The sequence below is a fragment of the Dromiciops gliroides genome, chromosome 3 (assembly GCF_019393635.1).
Source record: "Dromiciops gliroides isolate mDroGli1 chromosome 3, mDroGli1.pri, whole genome shotgun sequence".
Classification (NCBI taxonomy): Eukaryota; Metazoa; Chordata; class Mammalia; order Microbiotheria; family Microbiotheriidae; genus Dromiciops; species Dromiciops gliroides.
Genome location: NC_057863.1, coordinates 589,975,012 through 589,994,072, shown reverse-complemented (window position 1 = coordinate 589,994,072; position 19,061 = coordinate 589,975,012). Strand labels below are relative to the sequence as shown.

Below are 19,061 nucleotides of genomic sequence, written 5' to 3'. Positions count from 1 at the left end.
ATCAGGAAGACCAAGGGAGAAGAATTCTTCAGATCTGTCACAAGAAGCTTATAATCAGAAGGTATGCACAAAGACCAGAAGCTTGGGAAGTTTGAGAGAAAAAGGCAGAGGAAATTCGAAAAATCCTTTGATACTTAATTGTATATGCTCACTCAGAGTACAGGAGTTTTAACCACTTTCACCAGACACCAGTAATTAGCACTTGAAACCCCATAATTTGCTGAACTGGTGAGGTGGCCCCAGAAGCAATTCCCTCATGCCAGCCAGGGATTTCTAATGGGATGAACAGTCCAAGTAATCAAGGACAAGAGAAGAGGCCTCTCCTTTTAGAACCTGATTGACCACCCTGGAAGGAGACTAAGGGTCTATGCTGAAGGTGTGGAAGGCCAAGGGAGGGCAAACAGTGGGTCTGGACTCACCTTTAACATGGTGAACAATAGTCACAATGTGCTGGGCAAACAGCTCTGAGGGGCTCCGCTGAGACTGAGCAGACTGTATATGCTGGAAAATGGAACGGAATTCCTGATCTTTTTTGTTACTATGGACTAGATCTCGACTGAGTTTGCGTTCCTGAGCCAATAAGCCACTGGGACTGGAAGAGAAAAAGAGGAAATGGGGGTGTCAAGAGAAAGGCATGCCGAAAACCAGTACGACCAGAGCCCAAGTGTCTTTACCACCACAGCAGCCCTGCCCACCCCATACACGGTGGCTCCTCTAGAAATGAGTTATTGATGTCTGAAGGACCCCCAAAGTATGTCCCCCACTCTCTGGCATCCTGGGGAGGTGCTCCTTGGGCAGCCCCTCAGCACACAGTGGTGAGGCCCAGGAGCAGGCCCAAGCCAGGGAGGAGCAGGAACAGGCTCAGGTCCAGGCCCAGCTTGGAGTAAGAACAGAAGGAAGAACACACGGTCTCCTTTTCCCCAACCCCCGCTAGCTTCCCCTTCCCCAACCCCCAAGCCCCAACGGCTTCCCCCTCTCCAACCCCCAACCCCCAACCCCCAGCCTCGGTGGGCCCTCCAGAGAGGCCCCCTACCCACTCACTTCTTCCCAGCAGCCATCTTGCGTGTGCTCTGGCTGCCGGGCAGCGCCCCCTAGGGCCTCAGGCCGGGGCTGCTGCCCTGAGGCTGTCTGGGAGCTGCCCTGCCCCCCACCTCCACAAGAGGGTGCTCTCCCATGTCTCACCGGGCCAGGTCCTCATCAAAGGAGTCCATGCGGACGTTGACCTGGGCCTCTCGGGTGATGGAGAAGGAGGACTTGCCCAGGGGCAGACTCTCGGCCCTGGGTGGACCCAGCTTGTCTCGGGCCTCGGTGGCCGCTGGAGTGGTGGTGGTGGCCTTCCGGGATGATGGGGGCGGTGAGGATGAGCTCTTCTCTGGCAGGGCCTTGTAGGCGGTCACCCGGAAATTCTTCTCGGGCACAAAGCCCCGATGTGCTGTGGCCTCGGTCCTCTTGGTGGTGGCCCGCTCTTCCTTCTTGGGCCGGTCGGCGTACGCATCATCCTCCAGCTCCTCGGCTTTCCTCTGCTTTTCCTTCCCCCCTGGCACATACACCAGGCCTTCCCACTTGCCGGGCCGCTCGTCCTCCTGGCCTTTGCTGGTGCCCGCAATAACTTTGGACATAAATTTGGGCTCCTCCTCAAATTCTGACTCTTTCCGGCCCTTGGCCTTTTCCTTGTCTTGCTCATCCATTTCCTCTTTGTGGAACTCGGCTATCTTCTTCTCAAAATCATCTCGGAGCTTATATCTCTTGGGGGACTGACTGCCCCGAAAAGGTTTCTCAGCATCAGCTTTGGGAGCAAATGGGTCAGACTTTACTTTGGGATCTCCCAAGCCCAACTCAGAGAAGCTCCCTTTCTCTTTTATTTTTTCCTTATCAACATTCGTTAATTTCTGTTCCTTATCTTTTCCATTTTCAGACTTCTGCTCTTCCAGATACCTGTTTACAGAAACATAAACACACATATACAAGAGAGATTTTCTTAAACAACTTGGCTTTGTAACAGGTTATGTTGTTTTTTTAATTCTGAGTCCGTCTTTATGTTTTCAAAGTTACCAAAAGTTTTACAACTGAGCTAATTTTGAATAAATTTGTTAAATAGTTCTTGTGTAGATTTATGAACCTAATGCTAAAGAAACAGACAGGACATAGTTACAAAAGGGGGAAAGGGCCAAGAGGTAACAGCAGAGGGCATTTTTAAAGTACTAAAAGAATGTACTTACCCATATAGACTTTGTCTATGGAAAAAAATTAAGGTCTTACCCAACACCTCCACTCAGTCATTTATAAATCTGCTTTCAGCAGTTAATACACCAGAACGTTCAACTTTGGATTGTTTTGCTTTATATAATACACATTGGAAATAAAAGTCTCAAAAGCGACTTCAAATTTGCTGCAAGTCGCCTAGAAGATCTAAACATTTCATCTACTGCAAATACAAATAAAAACATAAGTTAATATCGGGTATTTCTTGTGGAAAATGAATCTCATAATCAATTCTAATAAGGATAGCTGTTTACAAACATGGCAAGAGTCAAAACTTGAATCATTTTAAAACACAGTTACGTTTTTAAAACGTATTGAGCTGAACAAGGGAGGGACAGAACCATTTCATTGGGATAATTAATGTAGAATATCTACTGCAATGAAACAAAGAACCAGAGGGAGGTTGGGCATCTACAAAAAATGCTAATAAAGATTATTATGATGATGATGGGAGAAAAGATTCAAAGGCAGAGCAATAGAAAAGACACCTTCCAGGAGAGACAAAGTGGAAGAAAATGGCATAGTACACTTTTCAACACAAGCACTGGTCTATTCCTGTTGCCTTTTACCTCAGTACACTCACACAAAAAAGAAACAAAGATCCACATTCCACTCACCGTGTCCCCTAGTGCAGACAGACAGGGGTATTTTGCCACGTCTTCTCCTAATATGCAGCCTGGTGGGTTTCTACTGGGATATACACCCACCTTGCAGTTTTAAAACAAGGCATTCCTGGGCATAAGCCTTGGACTTCCCAATTTTGCCCAGTTCTCCTGAGTTGAATGTATGAATATGCAGCTCTTCACAATGATGGGCTGGTGCAGATCGGTCATAGTAGATGGTGGGTCCTAGCAGGTGAATGCTAACCGTTCCAATGGTCATTCACTTTGGCAAAGACCATACTCTCTGATGGCTGACCCACAAAGCTCTACTGCTCTTTGGCTTATAGACACATTGGCAGATTCCAAGGCAAATTTTAAATGTGAAAACACCATGGCAGAGTAGTCTAAAGAAACTTTATGCTGCAATACAAATTCAGGAAGGTAGGAAAGCTGGAGTTAAGCTAAAGGTTTCCTTGTGCGACTTTTGTCTTTTTTTTTTTTTTTTAAACTCTGCTAAACAAAGTTTTGGGGAAATGGTGTTAACCTTGCTACCATTAATAAGAATTCTGACTCTGAAAACAAAACCATAATTTCCTTCACCATGACTATTTTTTGCCATTTACATCACATTAAAATCAATACCCAGGTGGTATACCACATGACATAAAACAAGACAAGAAAAACATGATGATACTTGCCTCTTAGAATAGGCTGCTCCTCCTGGAGCAGATACTTCCTCCTTCTGTGATGAAGAGCCATATGTGGAACCAATGGCTGGGGGACTCTTACCCACAGGGCTCTTTTTGGACGGGCTCAAGCCCCCAGCACCATGATCAAATTGGCCTTGGTGAGCTCCAGCCTGAAAGCCGGGGCCACTCTGCAGAGCCGAGCCCATCTGAGATGGCGTGGAGAGCGGAGGACTGGGTTTCTGCACAGGGCTAGGGCGAGGAGACCGCCGCCTCACCACCACTGATTGGAGGGGGCTTTTGAGGGCAGGGCTCCGCTCTCGGGGACTCAGCTCAGATGCAGCAGCTCTTGATGCTGAGCCAGCACCATAGGTAGTGGCCTCAGGCCATGGCTTTGAGCTCTCTGATGGTTTAGCATCCTGAGAGGTACCTCCTGTGAAAGGCTGCTCCTTGGAATCATCACCTTGGTTATCTCCAGCAGCCTGTGATGGCCGGTTATCCTTGGAGGATGATTTCTTCTCCTTTACAGATTTACGCTTAGAAGACTCAACTCGGCTATGGTTAGAGGAAGATCGAGAAGATGAAGAGCGCCTTGACCTATCAGAGGAAGACTTATCAGAGTTTCTAGAATGGCTCCTAGACCTGGGTGAAGGGGACCTTCTTTTTGGGGACCGGGATCGAGAACGGCCCCGTCGAGGACTATATGCTTGGCGGTAATTCTGCCAATTTGACCGGTAGTTTCCATAGCCTCCTCGGTTATACTGGCCCCACGGATAAAAGCCTCTGTTGCGACCACGGAAATAATAGGGCCTTCTATAGCCTCGGTTGTGACCTCGGAAATCTCGGTTCTGATATACTCTTGGATGATTCCTTTCTCTGTTATGAGCCGGAGAATATGATCTGGAACGGGACCTAGAACTGAAAAGGGAAGAAGAGAGGGAAAAGAGTTTCTATTTTTGATTCAAGCACTTTCATTGGGGGGGAAACAGTGTCATGTTCTTCCTAAAAACCCTGACAAAGATGATAATGTGCATGATAATATCTGCTTCCCAAGGATCTTGTTCTTCATTTGCTTTCTAATGCTAAAAGCAAATATACAAAAATAATCCATCTCACTACTTGAATGATTATGGTCCATAACCACCAATAAGGATTATGTCTTTATGTAGGTATAAAACCCCATTTGAACAAATATGATGAGATGTTAAAAAAGCTTTCTTACTATGGCAATAAATGAAAACCTATAGTTCCAGGATCAGACTATCATTTATTTCTTAATTTAAATAAAACAAATGCTTTAACATACAGTATTTGCAAACAATAACAGCTTCTCCTTTAAAAATACTTTAAGCTTCAATTATAACAGCTCCTGAGATCTGGCTTCTACTTATTAGACTCTTCCTGGATGTAGTCATTTCCTTGCTTCCCAAGCCATATCTTACAGTCTTGCTGAACCAATTTATAGGATTCGATAGAATCTGTATAAAAACTACATTGGCAAAACACTCTAACCACAGTATTTTTTAAAAGTCTAGGGGATAGGGGCAGCAAGGTGGTGCAGTGGATAGAGCACTGGCCCTGAATTCAGGAGTACCTGAGTTCAAATCTGGCCTCAGACACTTAATACTTACTAGCTGTGTGACCCTGGGCAAGTCACTTAACCCCAAATGCCTCACCCCCCCCCAAAAAAGTCTAGGGACAGTTCCTCTAAGCCAAATCTATTGTTAAAATATTACTTTACCAATAATATAACATTGGCATAAAAATGCTACCACTGTATAATATGACTCTCCTATGTTACCACAAGAGGTCACTCTACCCATGAGGCAGACATTAAATCTGACATCAGGGGAGCCTAAAAACTTACTGTCCTAATGTGGTGGTAGATGTTTCAAAGAACTCCATGGGCACCAGAACAGATCTGATTTATGTTCAGATTTCTAGTACTGATTCCTCTCCATCTGACAAAGAAGAATAGTAGTGGGGGTGGTAGCAGTGGTACCACCTTGCTTTAAAATCACAGTTCAAGAATCATAAAGATTCAGCACCAACTTTCTCTGGGAAAGTAGAAGCTAAGAAATACTGGGCTGGTGCATTGACAGAGACGCAGGCTACCTATCAAACAGGAAAAATTAATAGTGGACTTAAGGTGGCTGTTGGGGGATCATATCTCCTCACCTCATGACAGAGGTAGTGGATGATAGGTGTGGAAGGAAGTATATACTGTCAGAGCCAATGTTCTGATTTTTAAAAAATGTATTTCTTGGTTGAAATGAACAAGGACAAGAGCAAATTACTGGGAAATGACAGCAAGATCATCAATAAAATATTAAAAAAAAAAAAGAAAGACCTTTTACACATTCCTCTCCAAGTAAAGCTGTTCTTGCCAGCAGTGCCTGACACCAGACACCAAGGTCTCTTTTCACGGGATCTCCTGTGGGCCAGTGGCTCCATGATAGAGGCCTCTATCAACCTCCCATAGGGACTGTAATACACAATCCTAGACAGAGCATACACTTTAGGTTTCCAGGTGAGTGGATGGGAGGAGTTTTCTTGTTTCAAAATTCCATGTTTAACAAATATCCAATGTTCTTTCAGAACTGAATAACAACAACAAAATCACCGCCTTTTATTAAAAATGATTATACTCAATAAAATCTAAACAGAACACAATGGGCTTAGTTTCCCACAATTCTGATTACCCTAAACTCAGGTCTTTAAAAAAATTTTGACACTAGTATCTGGCAAAGATCTGTCTTAATACAGATTGTTAACTGGCTGCTACTTTGTACAAGAAAACAACTTACCTTTAAAACTTTCTCATATGAAAACAAACAACATAAGAAAGAAGGGAGGGCAGATGTAGACTCTGAAACCGAATCTGACCTGATTGAAAACTATACTTGAGGGATATGATCCACCCAAAGCCCTAAGTTGGGGGTGTGATTCACACTTGCATCCTCAGGAGGCTATTACATCTCTGTTAGCAATGACTAGGGAGGGCCTGTAGCCCACTGCATCCAAAACCTGCAGGCCATTATACAGATGCACGAACATGAGTCTCTGCAGACTTCAAAATGAAGTTATTTACGAGAAGTCACTTTAAAAGGATATGGTCTGTGAAATATAAGGAAACAATCAGTTTTCTCCCATTTTATAGCACTCACAGCAGCTAATTAGATGGTTAAAGGGCATGTTCTCACAACCTGGACAGTATACTTTCCTTGTAGTTGAGGGAAAATTAAAAAATAAAACTATGAAACAGATGAGCCAGAATTTAAAACAGAGCATCCAATTAATTATAAATACATCTGTTTCAAAAAAAAAAAGAAAGAAAAACCAGAAAATGGAAAATATATAGGTACTCTCTCCAAGACTACTTTTTCCATGGTTATGACAGTACAAAGTAGATCTCAAACTAACCCTCAAAGGATGGAGAGACACAGAAACACACAGATGCTTCACACCTCCTTTTCTAGTCAAAGACCACTTCAGGAGGCAAAGGAGAGAAGACCTGCCCTAGACTTTCACTTGCCACAAACACCAGAGCTCATAAAAAAACCAATCTGGTGTTTACAAGGACGGATAATGTCCTTAGGCAAGATTTAAAGTCTTCAAAATGTTTACTCTTATTCTCACTTCTGCAAACTGCAATTTTTAAAAAGGTGTACCTTTAAGAGTCTCACTGCTGAGGAAAATTAAAACCATTTGAATTCAAGGTTTTGGACAAGGAAGAGTTTCTGGAAATGCCCCTAATGACCTGTGTTTTATTAAACAGACACAAACTTATCCATTGTCAAGTAGGAGTTTCTGATTCAGTTTCCAGCTTTTGAAGTTTTAACAAGTTAAAAACACCCCCCCCCAAAACCCATTGTACATCAAAGTGCAGAAGGGGGGGGGGGAATTAAAAAGCATTAAAAAAAATATATGACAGAAAACAATGTCCCATCACAGGTTTGCAAAAATGTTTTAGACAAAGCATTTCAGAATTCAATGAAATACTGGGAAAGAAAAAAAAATCCACACATCATTATTTATTGGGCTATTTAAAAGCATACCAGGAAAACAACCAAAATAATAGCTTAAAGAAATGAATGACCTTTTCCAAAGGTATTTTTAACCTTATGACCAGTACACCTAAGGAAAAATGGACTCTAGATATAGTTATGAAACTGAAAGGTATTTAAAGTAACAAGATCTTTTTTATCTTTCTTTCCTATAGTAATCTATCAAGGTTAGCACACCTTTTAGTTAAAAACTCAAACCATTCATCACATCTGCAGCAAATATGCAAAGAAATCAATGTCTACTGAAGATTGTACTCTCAACTAAGTTTTTAAACTGCCTTTTTCTATAGATCTTTTTCAAATATTGACTTTCCTTCCTCAGCCTTAGGTCAGCAGCTCAGGAAGAGTTGTCTTTCAAAGGAAATTATCTATCTAACAAAGGAGAATTCAAATACTGGAGATTACCTGAAACTTAAAAACTAACAAGAAAAAAGACAGAAGATGTAAGGACCAAGACAAGAGGTCCACACATATATTAAAACCTCATTAACTCAGACTAAATGGAAGGAAGATCAGTCTGAATTAATAATAAAAAGCTCTTGATTTTAAAACATATATTTTTTCTGTTTTTTTTTTTTTTTTTAGTGAGGCAATTGGGGTTAAGTGACTTGCCCAGGGTCACACAGCTAGTAAGTGTTAAGTGTCTGAGGCCGGATTTGAACTCAGGTACTCCTGACTCCAGGGCCAGTGCTCTATCCACTGCGCCACCTAGCTGCCCTAAAACATATCTAAAGAAGTTTGTGTTTATTAGAAAGAACCCAGGGTCTCCTCCTAATTAGGGGTAAGGAGACCAGTTTTCTAGTCTCAGATATTCTCACCTGCCCAAGCTTACAGAAAGTCTCTCATCTCTCTGGAGTCTGTTTCCTCACTCATGAAATTAGAAGGGTCATCTTCTCTAAAGTACTACCAACTAGTTTCAGGATACTATGAAATGTACTTTCATTATCCAGACTATCTAGTAAAACAATCTATTGCTTAACAAAGTAACACCAATCAGAGGTTCTACTAGAACATACACACAGACATGGCTAGTTTCCAATTATCATATTAAACAAGTACACATAAATGGGTACTACCACATATATAAAACTCAATTTTCTTAAATACATTAAACATTGCCCCAACAATATTGATTATTACCATTATTTTGCTTACCTGTCCTTGTTCATAAATGACTCAAAGGTAAAATTTTGCCCTCGCCTTTCAACATTTTACAATAAAAACAGGCAGGAATAAAGAAGAGAAAGAAATAGTTCACTTTAAAATTGTTTCTTCTTTGATCTGAGTAGATATATGGCTTCCCAATCTAATTAACTCATATAGATTGGAAGGCTTTGAAAATGTACAAGCTAATAAAAGGAAATTTGGAAAGAGATAACAAAAGACAGTTAACATTTCCATTTAATAAAAGGTCCCTAAGTGGACAGCCTGCCCCAAATCAAATGCGTGCTCGAATCCCTTTTACCTCAGTCTGCGTTTCCTGGAGCGGGATACCGATCGAGATCGAGACCGGGACTTTGAAAAAGAACGAGAACGAGACCTTGATCCAGATCTTGAGCGGGAAGAACGAGACCCTGACTTGGATTTATTTGTTTTTGACATATCTGAAGAGAGGGTCACTTTTCAAATACACCTACAAGTGGAAAACAAAAGCAAATAATTGAGTAACAAAAAAACACTAAGCTGGTAGCTTGAGTTTTTTCCCCAATTAATAAGTATTTATTTTCATCTCTGTCAGAAGGTGAATGACATGGTTCATCATTGTCGCCTGGAATACTGGTTTGTCACTGCTTTGATAAGAGTTTTTAATTTCTAAGTTTTTTCTTTCTAATGGTGTTACTGCATAGATTTTTCCCCCCAGAAAGCCTAGCAGCAGAGAATTGTCCTGAAGGTTTACAGTACCTAACAAAGCCAGCTCTTAATCTCCTGGATAGGACAGGCTCCTGAAAAGCAGTCTTTTCTCTTTCACACAATGGCTTCTGGAAGATATCACTTTGTCCACATAATGTTGCAATGTCTGTAAACTTTTTAAAAATATATTTTTGTTTGTTTTTTGCAGGGCAGTGAGGGTTAAATGACTTGCCCAGGGTCACACCAGTGACCTAGCTAGTAAGTGTCAAGTGTCTGAGGCCGAACTTGAACTCAGGTCCTCCTGAATCCAGGGCCGGTGCTTTATCCATTGTGACACCTAGATGCCCCTATTTTGTTTTCACATTGTGTAAATTTTCTCCTGTATCCTTCCCTCTCTTCAAAAGTATAGTGAAGAAAATTTTAAGAGGTTAGAAAGCCTGATCAATATATGAAATGTTCTGCACCCATGGACATCTCAAATCTGCAAAGGAGTGGAGGTTAAGGTAAAAGGGGCAGGAATGAGAGTAAAAAGTGATTTTGAATTCTAATGTTGACATTAAATGTGACACTTGGTCATCAGTTTCTCCATGTGATAAATGATGATCTTCAAGATTCTTTCCAACCCCAAATCCTATGAGCTTTGTGCTGCCCACGGCTAGGTGGCAAAATGGATAGAATGCTAGACCTGAACTTGGGAAGATGTGACCCCGAGCAGGTCACTTAACTTCTACCTCAGTTCCCTTGTAAAATAATAGCCCTCACCCCACTGGGTTTCAAGGATCAAATGAAATGTTTGTGACACAGAGTAGGTGCTACTTCCTTATTCTCCTAAAGCTGAAAGACTTTGGATGTGAATATATAGAAGACTTGGGGTTTAAGTACTGCTTCTATTGCTTTATTTGCTACAGAACCTTAGAGAAGTTACTTACTCTTTCTCAAACCTTAAGTTTTCCCATCTGTAAAAATGGGACCTGGCTTAAGATAACTTTTCTTACACTATTTATCTTAGTTATTATAAGAAAGGAACTTTGTATTATAAAATAAATGTAAGCTATTAATATTTTCTGAAACATTTGAAATGACTAGTCAAACTGCTATGCTTTGGATTTTTTGTTTTTGTTTTTGTTTTGTTTTTTGCAGGGCAATGGGGGTTAAGTGACTTGCCCAGGGTCACACAGCTAGTAAGTGTCAAGTGTCTGAGGCTGGATTTGAACTCAGGAACTCCTGAATCCAGGGCTGGTGCTTTATCCACTGCGCCACCTAGCTGCCCCAGGATTTTTTGTTTTTAATACAAAAACATTTATATTAAGAACACAAAAAAGAACAAACCAGCAGTGAAGGTAAAACCACACATATAATTCTAAACTTTACATTTCTAAGGAATATTTAAAAAGATAAGGACAAAGCTATCAATCATTTAGTGAGTGTGGAAGGACACAACTATTGTGATAGATATGAAATGAGATCTCAACTTTCTAAAGAGGGAATCTCACAGAAAACCTATAGTAGTCACCCATTCTGCTACAGAGGAGATCGATGATCCATTCTGGTGTTTTCTATTGCACAGCTTGAATGTAATATTAGTCATCAAGGTGCCCCTAATATAACATCAATGATTTAGGAAACTTTCTAGGTGTGAGTCTCAATGATTTAAGCACTTAGATCTTATATTGAAAACCATCTCTTTTTTTTCCCCGCCATATATTCGCATTCCTTATGGCTAATTTGTTTCTTGGTCTTATCATGTCTATCTTGTGTTTGTGAAAGTATCCAACTAAGCTTCAGGCCCATGATAGTTAATTTTCAGTAGCTAAAATATCAGACTGAAACAGCCCAATGAGACTTCCAGAACTGTTAAACATTTTAACACAAGAACTGGCATTCTTAATAAAAATGATATTGTACTAAAAACAAATAATGAAAAGATTTCAGAGAATCCTGGGTAGCCTGAACTCAAGCAGAACCAGGAGAATAATGTATACAACTACGACAACAATGTAAAGAAAAACAACTTTGAAAGACTTCACTATCATCAAAGCTCTGTTTAACCAAGTTTCAAGAGACCTGCATTTTTGGCCAAGGTCACCATATGGATTTGTTTTTCTTTTGTGTGTTAATTTGTTACAAGGCTTTTGTCCTTCCAAGATTACCTTCCAATCTGTATATATAGCCTGTGTGTCCCTAGTTATTGACATACTGTCTCCACCATAAGGAGGCTTCTTGAGGGGAGGGACTATTTTTTGCCTTTCTTTGTAACCCCAGTACTGACACAGTAAAATGCCTAGGACATGACAGATAAGCTCTTATAAATGCTTGTTGACTGACTCTTTAAAATATTCACGGGGCGGCTAGGTGGCGCAGTGGATAGAGCAGGGGCCCTGGAGTCAGGAGTACCTGAGTTCAAATCCGGCCTCAGACACTTAACACTTACTAGCTGTGTGACCCTGGGCAAGTCACTTAACCCCAATTGCCTCACTAAAAAAAAAAATATTCATACTGTTTAATCTTGAGATCCTAGTGCTGAATACATATATGCAAGAAAATCAAAGAAAGGTCTCATATATTCCAAAGTATTTAAAGCAGCACTTTTTGTGATAACAAAAAAAAAAATTGGACACAAAATAGACAGCCAACGATTGTGGAATGGTTGAAATGCATCTAACTCCCCTCCTTTGAAAAGTTGGAGAACTATGTGTATTGTACATTGTATATAATGCCACTCAGTTGATTGGGTTGGTTTTGTTGAACTGTATTTTCCCCCTTTGTTTAAGAAAACAAACAAAAAATCTCTGTTACAAGGGATGTACTGCCAGTAATAAAGTGCAGAGAGAAGGCATATACTCAGAAATAAATGATGTAAAGTTTAAAAAATTAAAATGAGTTTTTAAAAAAATTTAACTGCTGGGGGGCGGCTAGGTGGAGCAGTGGATAGAGCACCAGCCCTGAAGTCAGCAGTACCTGAGTTCAAATTCAGCCTCAGACATTTGACACTTATTAGCTGTGTGACCCTGGGCAAGTCACTTAACCCCAAATGCCTCACCAAAAATAAACAAATTAATTAAAACCCTGTCATTTTATTTTGAATCTAAGGATGTGAATATCTACTACCAGTATTATGTTGTTGTTGAAAACTATGTTAGACACAATTATTTTTTAAGATGCTTCAAAGCAACTGTAATTTTCCTTTGTTCATACTGTGGAAATTTATTTTGATTTGGGGACCCTACCTTTAGGCTGAGATTAGAAAGCCTTAGGCCCTCAAGGTCTCTTCTGTGTGGGAGGCGCTGGTGCCCCTCCCCCTCTGCTTCAGCTGAGCCAAAAAGCCCCATGGGCTGTAGAAGACACCAGGTCAGACAGCTGGGGGGAGGGAGCACTAACTCCCTCCACCCTGAGCGGAGCTATCCCAGAGATCGCAGGCTCATCCAGACCGGGGCTCTGGCGTAGTCTGTGCTGAGGCACGGGATGCTCGAGCATCCCCCCAGCCCTAGCCACAGCCCTGACTGGCAGATTAGCTTGGTGTGTGGGTGCAAAAAGCCCCGAGATTTGAGTGGAGAAAAGGAAAATATATATAGACCTGGGAGTTAGACAGGAGGGGGGCAGATGATAGATGAGGGGGCTGACAGGATAAGGCAAGAGGCAGCTACAACTCTTATTGTATTAAAAAAGTTCCAGGGGCAGCAGGTGGAAACACCAGAATGGGAACGCAGTCAGGTTGTACATTTTATTTCCCTGTATTCTTAATTTTAAATAGTATCTCATAAATAAACTCTGCTTTGATTATTTAGTTAAGAGGCTTCTTAAAATTTGCTTATCAATTTGGGAGTGGAGCAGTGTGGTGGAATGGCCCATGCTAAATTAATAGCAGTCAGATAGCCAAATAGTCAAGTCCCCAGATTAGTCCTCCAGTCAGATTAGCCCTCAAATTAGCCTAGTCAGTCAAAATATTTCTACATTTGAATGGCGACTGCAGCAGGATTTATGGCCCAATTATAATTTTTCATATAATCATAATATTCATGTAAGTACAGTTATAATTTTTCCAGGTTATAGTTAATAATTAATTTTTTTTTACAATACAAAAGCCAGTGTTTTAGGGCATCCTTTCAGGACAATACAGTTTTGCTTAACAAATTCAGGACTTTAAGATTTCCCTTTGTCGTTTTGCTAAACCATGAATTATTTAACAAAAATTGACAAACACCTGGCACTTTGATATCATGAAAAGTATATCCAAAGTGGAGATACTTGACACCATAATTATGTGTGCTTCTTAGGGGAATTTGATATTTTAATTGCCTATTTATTATTTTACTGGAATAAGAGTCCTAAACAGTACTACTTCTTTCTTCTGGCTCCTTTGAATTTCCTCGTTTTGTCTATTTTTTTTAAAGGCAGGTATTAAAAATTATAAGTAGAACAAAATATTAAGAACATTACTGGGTCCTGATTATTTTGGAGGAATTCTGACAAGATATTCCAAAAAAACCCGATTCTTGTCTCCTACAATATTGGGCACATTCATGTTAGGTCTTTTAGCAGACAACTGTTCTGTCACAAGGTTGATTTGGACAAATTGCTGACGGTTCTCTGGATCAAACGTATGATTCCACTTTGTAATTTGTAATTTTTTGGGGGGTGGGTGAGGCAATTGGGGTTAAGTGACTTGCCCAAGGTCACATAGCTAGTAAGTGTCAAGTGTCTGAGGCTGGATTTGAACTCAGGTACTCCTGACTCCAGGGTCAGTGCTCTATCCATTGCACCACCTAGCTGCCCCTAATTTTTGTTTGTTTTTGTTTGTTTGTTCTTGCAGGGCAATGAGGGTTAACTGACTTACCCAAGGTCACACAGTTAGTGTCAAGTGTCTGAGGCTGAATTTGAACTCAGGTCCTCCTGAATTCAGGGCCAGTGTTTTTATCCACTGTGCCACCTAGCTGCCCATGTACGATTCCACTTTATGTGAGTGTCAGAAAATTATACAGGTTTGTTATCTGTGTCTACCATTATAATTTTTTTTCTTTATGTAAAAGACTGTTTGACAGAGCCATTTGGAAAATGTAGTGTTTTTATGTCATCACCTCAAATAAAAAGCACAAAACATTGTGTGACTAAGTGCTTCATTTGGAACTTTCTTTATGGTTATCAGAAGAGCAAATTAAGTACTGCACATGTACGTGCACACACACACACACACACACACACACACAGCAAATTTAACAAACTGTTAGGAAAATTGGAAGCAGTCTGGCAGAAAAGAGGTACAGACCAACATCTCACACTATACCAAGACAAATTTCAAATAGGTATATAACAGGTCATAAATAAAGGGTAACCTCATCACCAAATCTGAGAAGCAAGGAAGAAATTACCTATCAGATCTATGGACAGCGGAAATGTTCATGACCACAAAAGACAGAGAAGATCACAGAAAATATTTTGATCACATAACATTTTTTTTTAGTGAGGCAATTGGGGTTAAGTGACTTGCCCAGGGTCACACAGCTAGTAAGTGTTAAGTGTCTGAGGCCGGACTTGAACTCAGGTACTCCTGAATCCAGGGCCGGTGCTATATCCACTGCGCCACCTAGCCGCCCCTGATCACATAACATTTTAAAAGTTTTTCCTCAAACAAAACCAAGCTAAAATTAGAAGAGACATATACCAGTAAATGGGGAAAAAAATCCTTGCAGCGAGTTTCTTTGATAAAGGTCTAATTTCTAAAATATATTAGGGAAATAATTCAATAAATCAACCAACAATCCATTAACAAATATTTATTAAAGGTCTATTATGTGCTATGCTTATAAGAGCCATTCCCAAAGTGATATATGATAAAAGGATATGAACAGGCAGTTTTCGAAAGAAAACCAAGCTAAACATACCATATAAAAATACTTTAAATCACTAATGATTAGAGAATTGCAAATTAAAACAACTGACACTTCACATCTATCAGATTAGCAAAGCTGACAATAAAGATCATAGAAAGAAGAAAAGTACCCATATGTACAAAAATGTTTATAGAAGTTATTTTTGTGGAGGCAAAGAATTGGAAATGGAGAGGTATTTATCAACTGAGGAATGGCTAAACAAATTACAGTATTTTAATGTGATGGAATACTATTGTGCCATAAGAAATGATAAATATGATACAATAGAGTTCTGGGTCTGAAATCAGTAAGACCTGAGTTCAACTTCAACTCCAGCCTCAGATGCTTACCAGCTATGTGACCTTGGTAAATCACTGAACCTGTTTGCCTCAGCTTTCTCAACTGTAAATGGGGATAACAATAGCACCTACATCATAAGGTTGTTATGAGACTCAAATGAGATATATCTGTAAAGCACTTAGTATGTTTCAATCCTGGGTGGCAGTCCCAGGGAGACGAGGAGCACTAGCACAGTAGAGCTTTTGGCCGAAGTGGAGTGGGGACCCTCATTACAGTTCCAGGGCAGAAAAGAGTGTATGTGGTCACTCACAGACCAGTAGAGCAGCAAATGCACCTCCCCTTAGATCATACCACTTTGGAAAGAATGAAAACTTCCCTAGAAGTATCTCTGAAAACAGCTGCACAAAACTCTTGAAGCCTGGGCCAGTCGTGCCCCCCCCCCCGCACTGCCCCTGAAATCAGAGCCCTACTTTACCAAAGAGTTAAATGTCAAGAAATAGGTGGGAGAAATGAATAAACAGGAAAACAAATTCTGACCATAGAAAGTTACTATGTTGACAAGGAAGATCAAAACACACCCTCAAAAGAAGATAACAAAGTCAAAGTTCCTACACCAAAGGCCTCCAAGATAAAATGAATTGGTCTCAGGCCAAGGAAGATCTCAAAAAGGATTCTGAAAATCAAGTAGGGAAGGTAGAGGAAAAATTGGGAAGAGAAATTAGAATGATGCAAGAAAATCATGAGGTAGCTCGGTAGGTGATACAGTGAATAAAGCACCAGCCCTGGATTCAGAAGGGCCTGAGTTCAAATCTGGCTTCAGACACTAGACACTAGCTGTGTCACGCTACGCAAGTCACTTAACCCTCACTGTCCACCTCCCCCCAAAAAAAATCATGGGAAAAAAGAGTCAATAGCACAGAAAGGGAGACACACACAAAAAAATACTGAAGAAAATAAAACCTTAAAAAACAGACTAGGCTGAATGGAAAAAGGCTACAAAAAGCCAATGAGGAGAAAAATGCCTTGAAAAGCAGAAAAATAATTACTTATAAATTGGAATTGAGAAAATGAAAACTAATGACTTTATGAGAAATCAAGAAACAATCAAACAAAACCAAAAGAATAAAAAAAAATTGAAGACAATATGAAATATCTCATTGGAGAAACAACAGACCTGGAAAATAGAGCCAGGACAGATAATTTAAAAGGACCTAGACATCATCTTTCAAGAAATTATCAAGGAAAACTGCCCTGATATTCTAGAACCAGAGAGTAAAGTAGAAATGGAAAGAATCCACCAGTCATCTGAAAGAGATGCCAAAATGAAAACTCCCAGAAATATTACAGCCAAATTCCAGATACCCCAAGTCAAGCAGAAATTACTAAAAGCAGCCAAAGAGAAACAATTCAAGTATCATGGAGCCACCACAGTCAGGATAATACAGGATTTAGCAGCTTTTACATTAAAGGCTTGAAATATTATAATCCTTCAGGGGAAGAAATGGACATTCAGTGAAATAGAGGACTTTCAGACATTCCTGATGAAAAGACCAGAGATGGACAGAAAATCTGATTTTCAAATACAAGACTCAAGAGAAGCATAAAAAGGTAAATAGGACAAGGAAATCATAAGGGATTTGATATGGTTAAACTGTTTGCATTCCTACAGGAAAGATACTGGTTTGTTTTTATTTTTGCCTCATATATACATTTTATTTTGGGTTATTTTGCACTCTGGGTAAATATTTCAGTAATCAGAAACAGATTTTAAAATTTGGATTGTTTTTCATCTTCATAAGTAACAACCATGCATATGATAATTTTTTTTGTTTCCAATAACTTTGCAGGGGGGGGGGAGGAGGGCAATGAGGGTTAAGTGACTTGCCCAATGTCACACAGCTCAGATCCTCCAGACTCCAGGGCTGGTGTTTTATCCACTGTACCACCTAGCTGCCCCTAACTTTTCATTATGGTATTCATCTTTGATGATTGCTTATTATACAGTGGAACTGCTTGCTATATACTGGAAACCATTAAAATAGATGAATACTACACATGTACCTCACTTTTATACAGGAAATGAGTTTCTGCAATGTATTATGTAGATATTTCTGTAAATTATCATTTTCATTCTCATCTCAGATGTTCCATGTGGGAAATGTCATACTTAATGTTGGAAATCAGAGATCACATCCTACTAGAAACTGTGATGAATGCCATTAAAAATATATCTATATACTTTCATTTCTATAAATCTCTCTTTTTAAAAAATTTTTATTTCAAGTTTTGAAGTCCAAATTCTATTCCTTCTTTCCTCCCTCCTCCCCTGCCCCCTCCCTGAGGTGGTAAGCAATCAGATATAGGTTATACATATACAATTATAGAAAATATTTCCATATTAGCTGGTTTGTATAAGAAAACTCAAAAGAAAAAAATGAAAGAAAGTGAAAGAATAGCATGCTTAAGTCTGTTCAATCAATAGAAATTCTTTCTTTGGAGGTGAATAGTATGCTTCATCATTAGTCCTTTGGGACTTTCTTGGATCATTACATTGCTGAGAATAGTTAAGTCATTCACAATTCTTCATCAAACAATATTGCTGTCACTATGTACAACGTTCTCCTATTTCTTCTCAGGAAGACAATACTTATAACTCCTAAGAACTTTCTTATTATTTGGGCAGTCAGAATAAGTGTACATATAGACAAAGGGCACAAGTATGAGTTAGTTGAATATGAAGGGATGATATCTAAAAAAATTAAATTAAGGGGTGAAAGACAAATGCACTGGGAGAAGGGGAAAGGGAGATGTGGAGTGAGGTAAATTAGCTGACATAAAAGAGGCAAGAAAAAGCTTTTACATTGGAGGGGAAGATGTGGGAGGTGAGAGGGAGTGAGCCTTACTCTCATCAAAACTGGCTTGAAGAGGAAATAACATACACACTCAAAGAGGTACAGAAATCTATCTTACCCTGAAGGGAAGTAGATGGGGAAGGGGATAAGAAAAAGGGGGGAGGGTGATAGAAAGAAGGGCAGACTGGGGGCATGGGGAGGGGGGGTAGTCAGAAGCAAAACACTTGAGGAGAGACGGAGACAGGAGAGAAAGAATAGAATAAATGGAGGGAATAGTATGGAGGGAAATACAGTTAGCAACAGTAACTTAAAAATTTTTTGAAGTAAGTTTCTCTGATAAAGGCCTCATTTCTCAAATATATTGACAAATTACTCAAATTTATAAAAATAAGAGCCATTTCCCAACTGATAAATGATCAAAAGATATGAAGTTTTCAGATGAAGTAATAAATCTGTAGCCATATGAAAATAAACACTCTAAATCACTATTTTAAAAAATTAATTAATTAATTAATTTTGGTGAGGCAATTGGGGTGAAGTGCTCAGGGGATAGAGTACTGGCCCTGGATTCAGG

At 39.8% G+C, this 19,061-nt stretch overlaps 1 protein-coding gene across 7 annotated transcripts in view; it reads right to left on the bottom strand.

Moving 5' to 3' along the window:
- THRAP3 (thyroid hormone receptor associated protein 3) overlaps positions 1 to 19,061 on the bottom strand; it is a 91,509-nt gene that overhangs the window by 13,901 nt on the left and 58,547 nt on the right. For all 7 annotated transcript variants that reach the window (XM_043992254.1, XM_043992248.1, XM_043992249.1 and 4 more), the window contains 4 exons: positions 9,083 to 9,250; positions 3,563 to 4,468; positions 1,183 to 1,935; positions 420 to 592 (listed from right to left, as the gene is read on the bottom strand). In XM_043992254.1, the coding sequence (XP_043848189.1) occupies positions 420 to 592; positions 1,183 to 1,935; positions 3,563 to 4,468; positions 9,083 to 9,219 (1,969 nt within the window). In that variant the 5' untranslated portion in view covers positions 9,220 to 9,250. The remainder of the gene's footprint in view (positions 1 to 419; positions 593 to 1,182; positions 1,936 to 3,562; positions 4,469 to 9,082; positions 9,251 to 19,061) is intronic.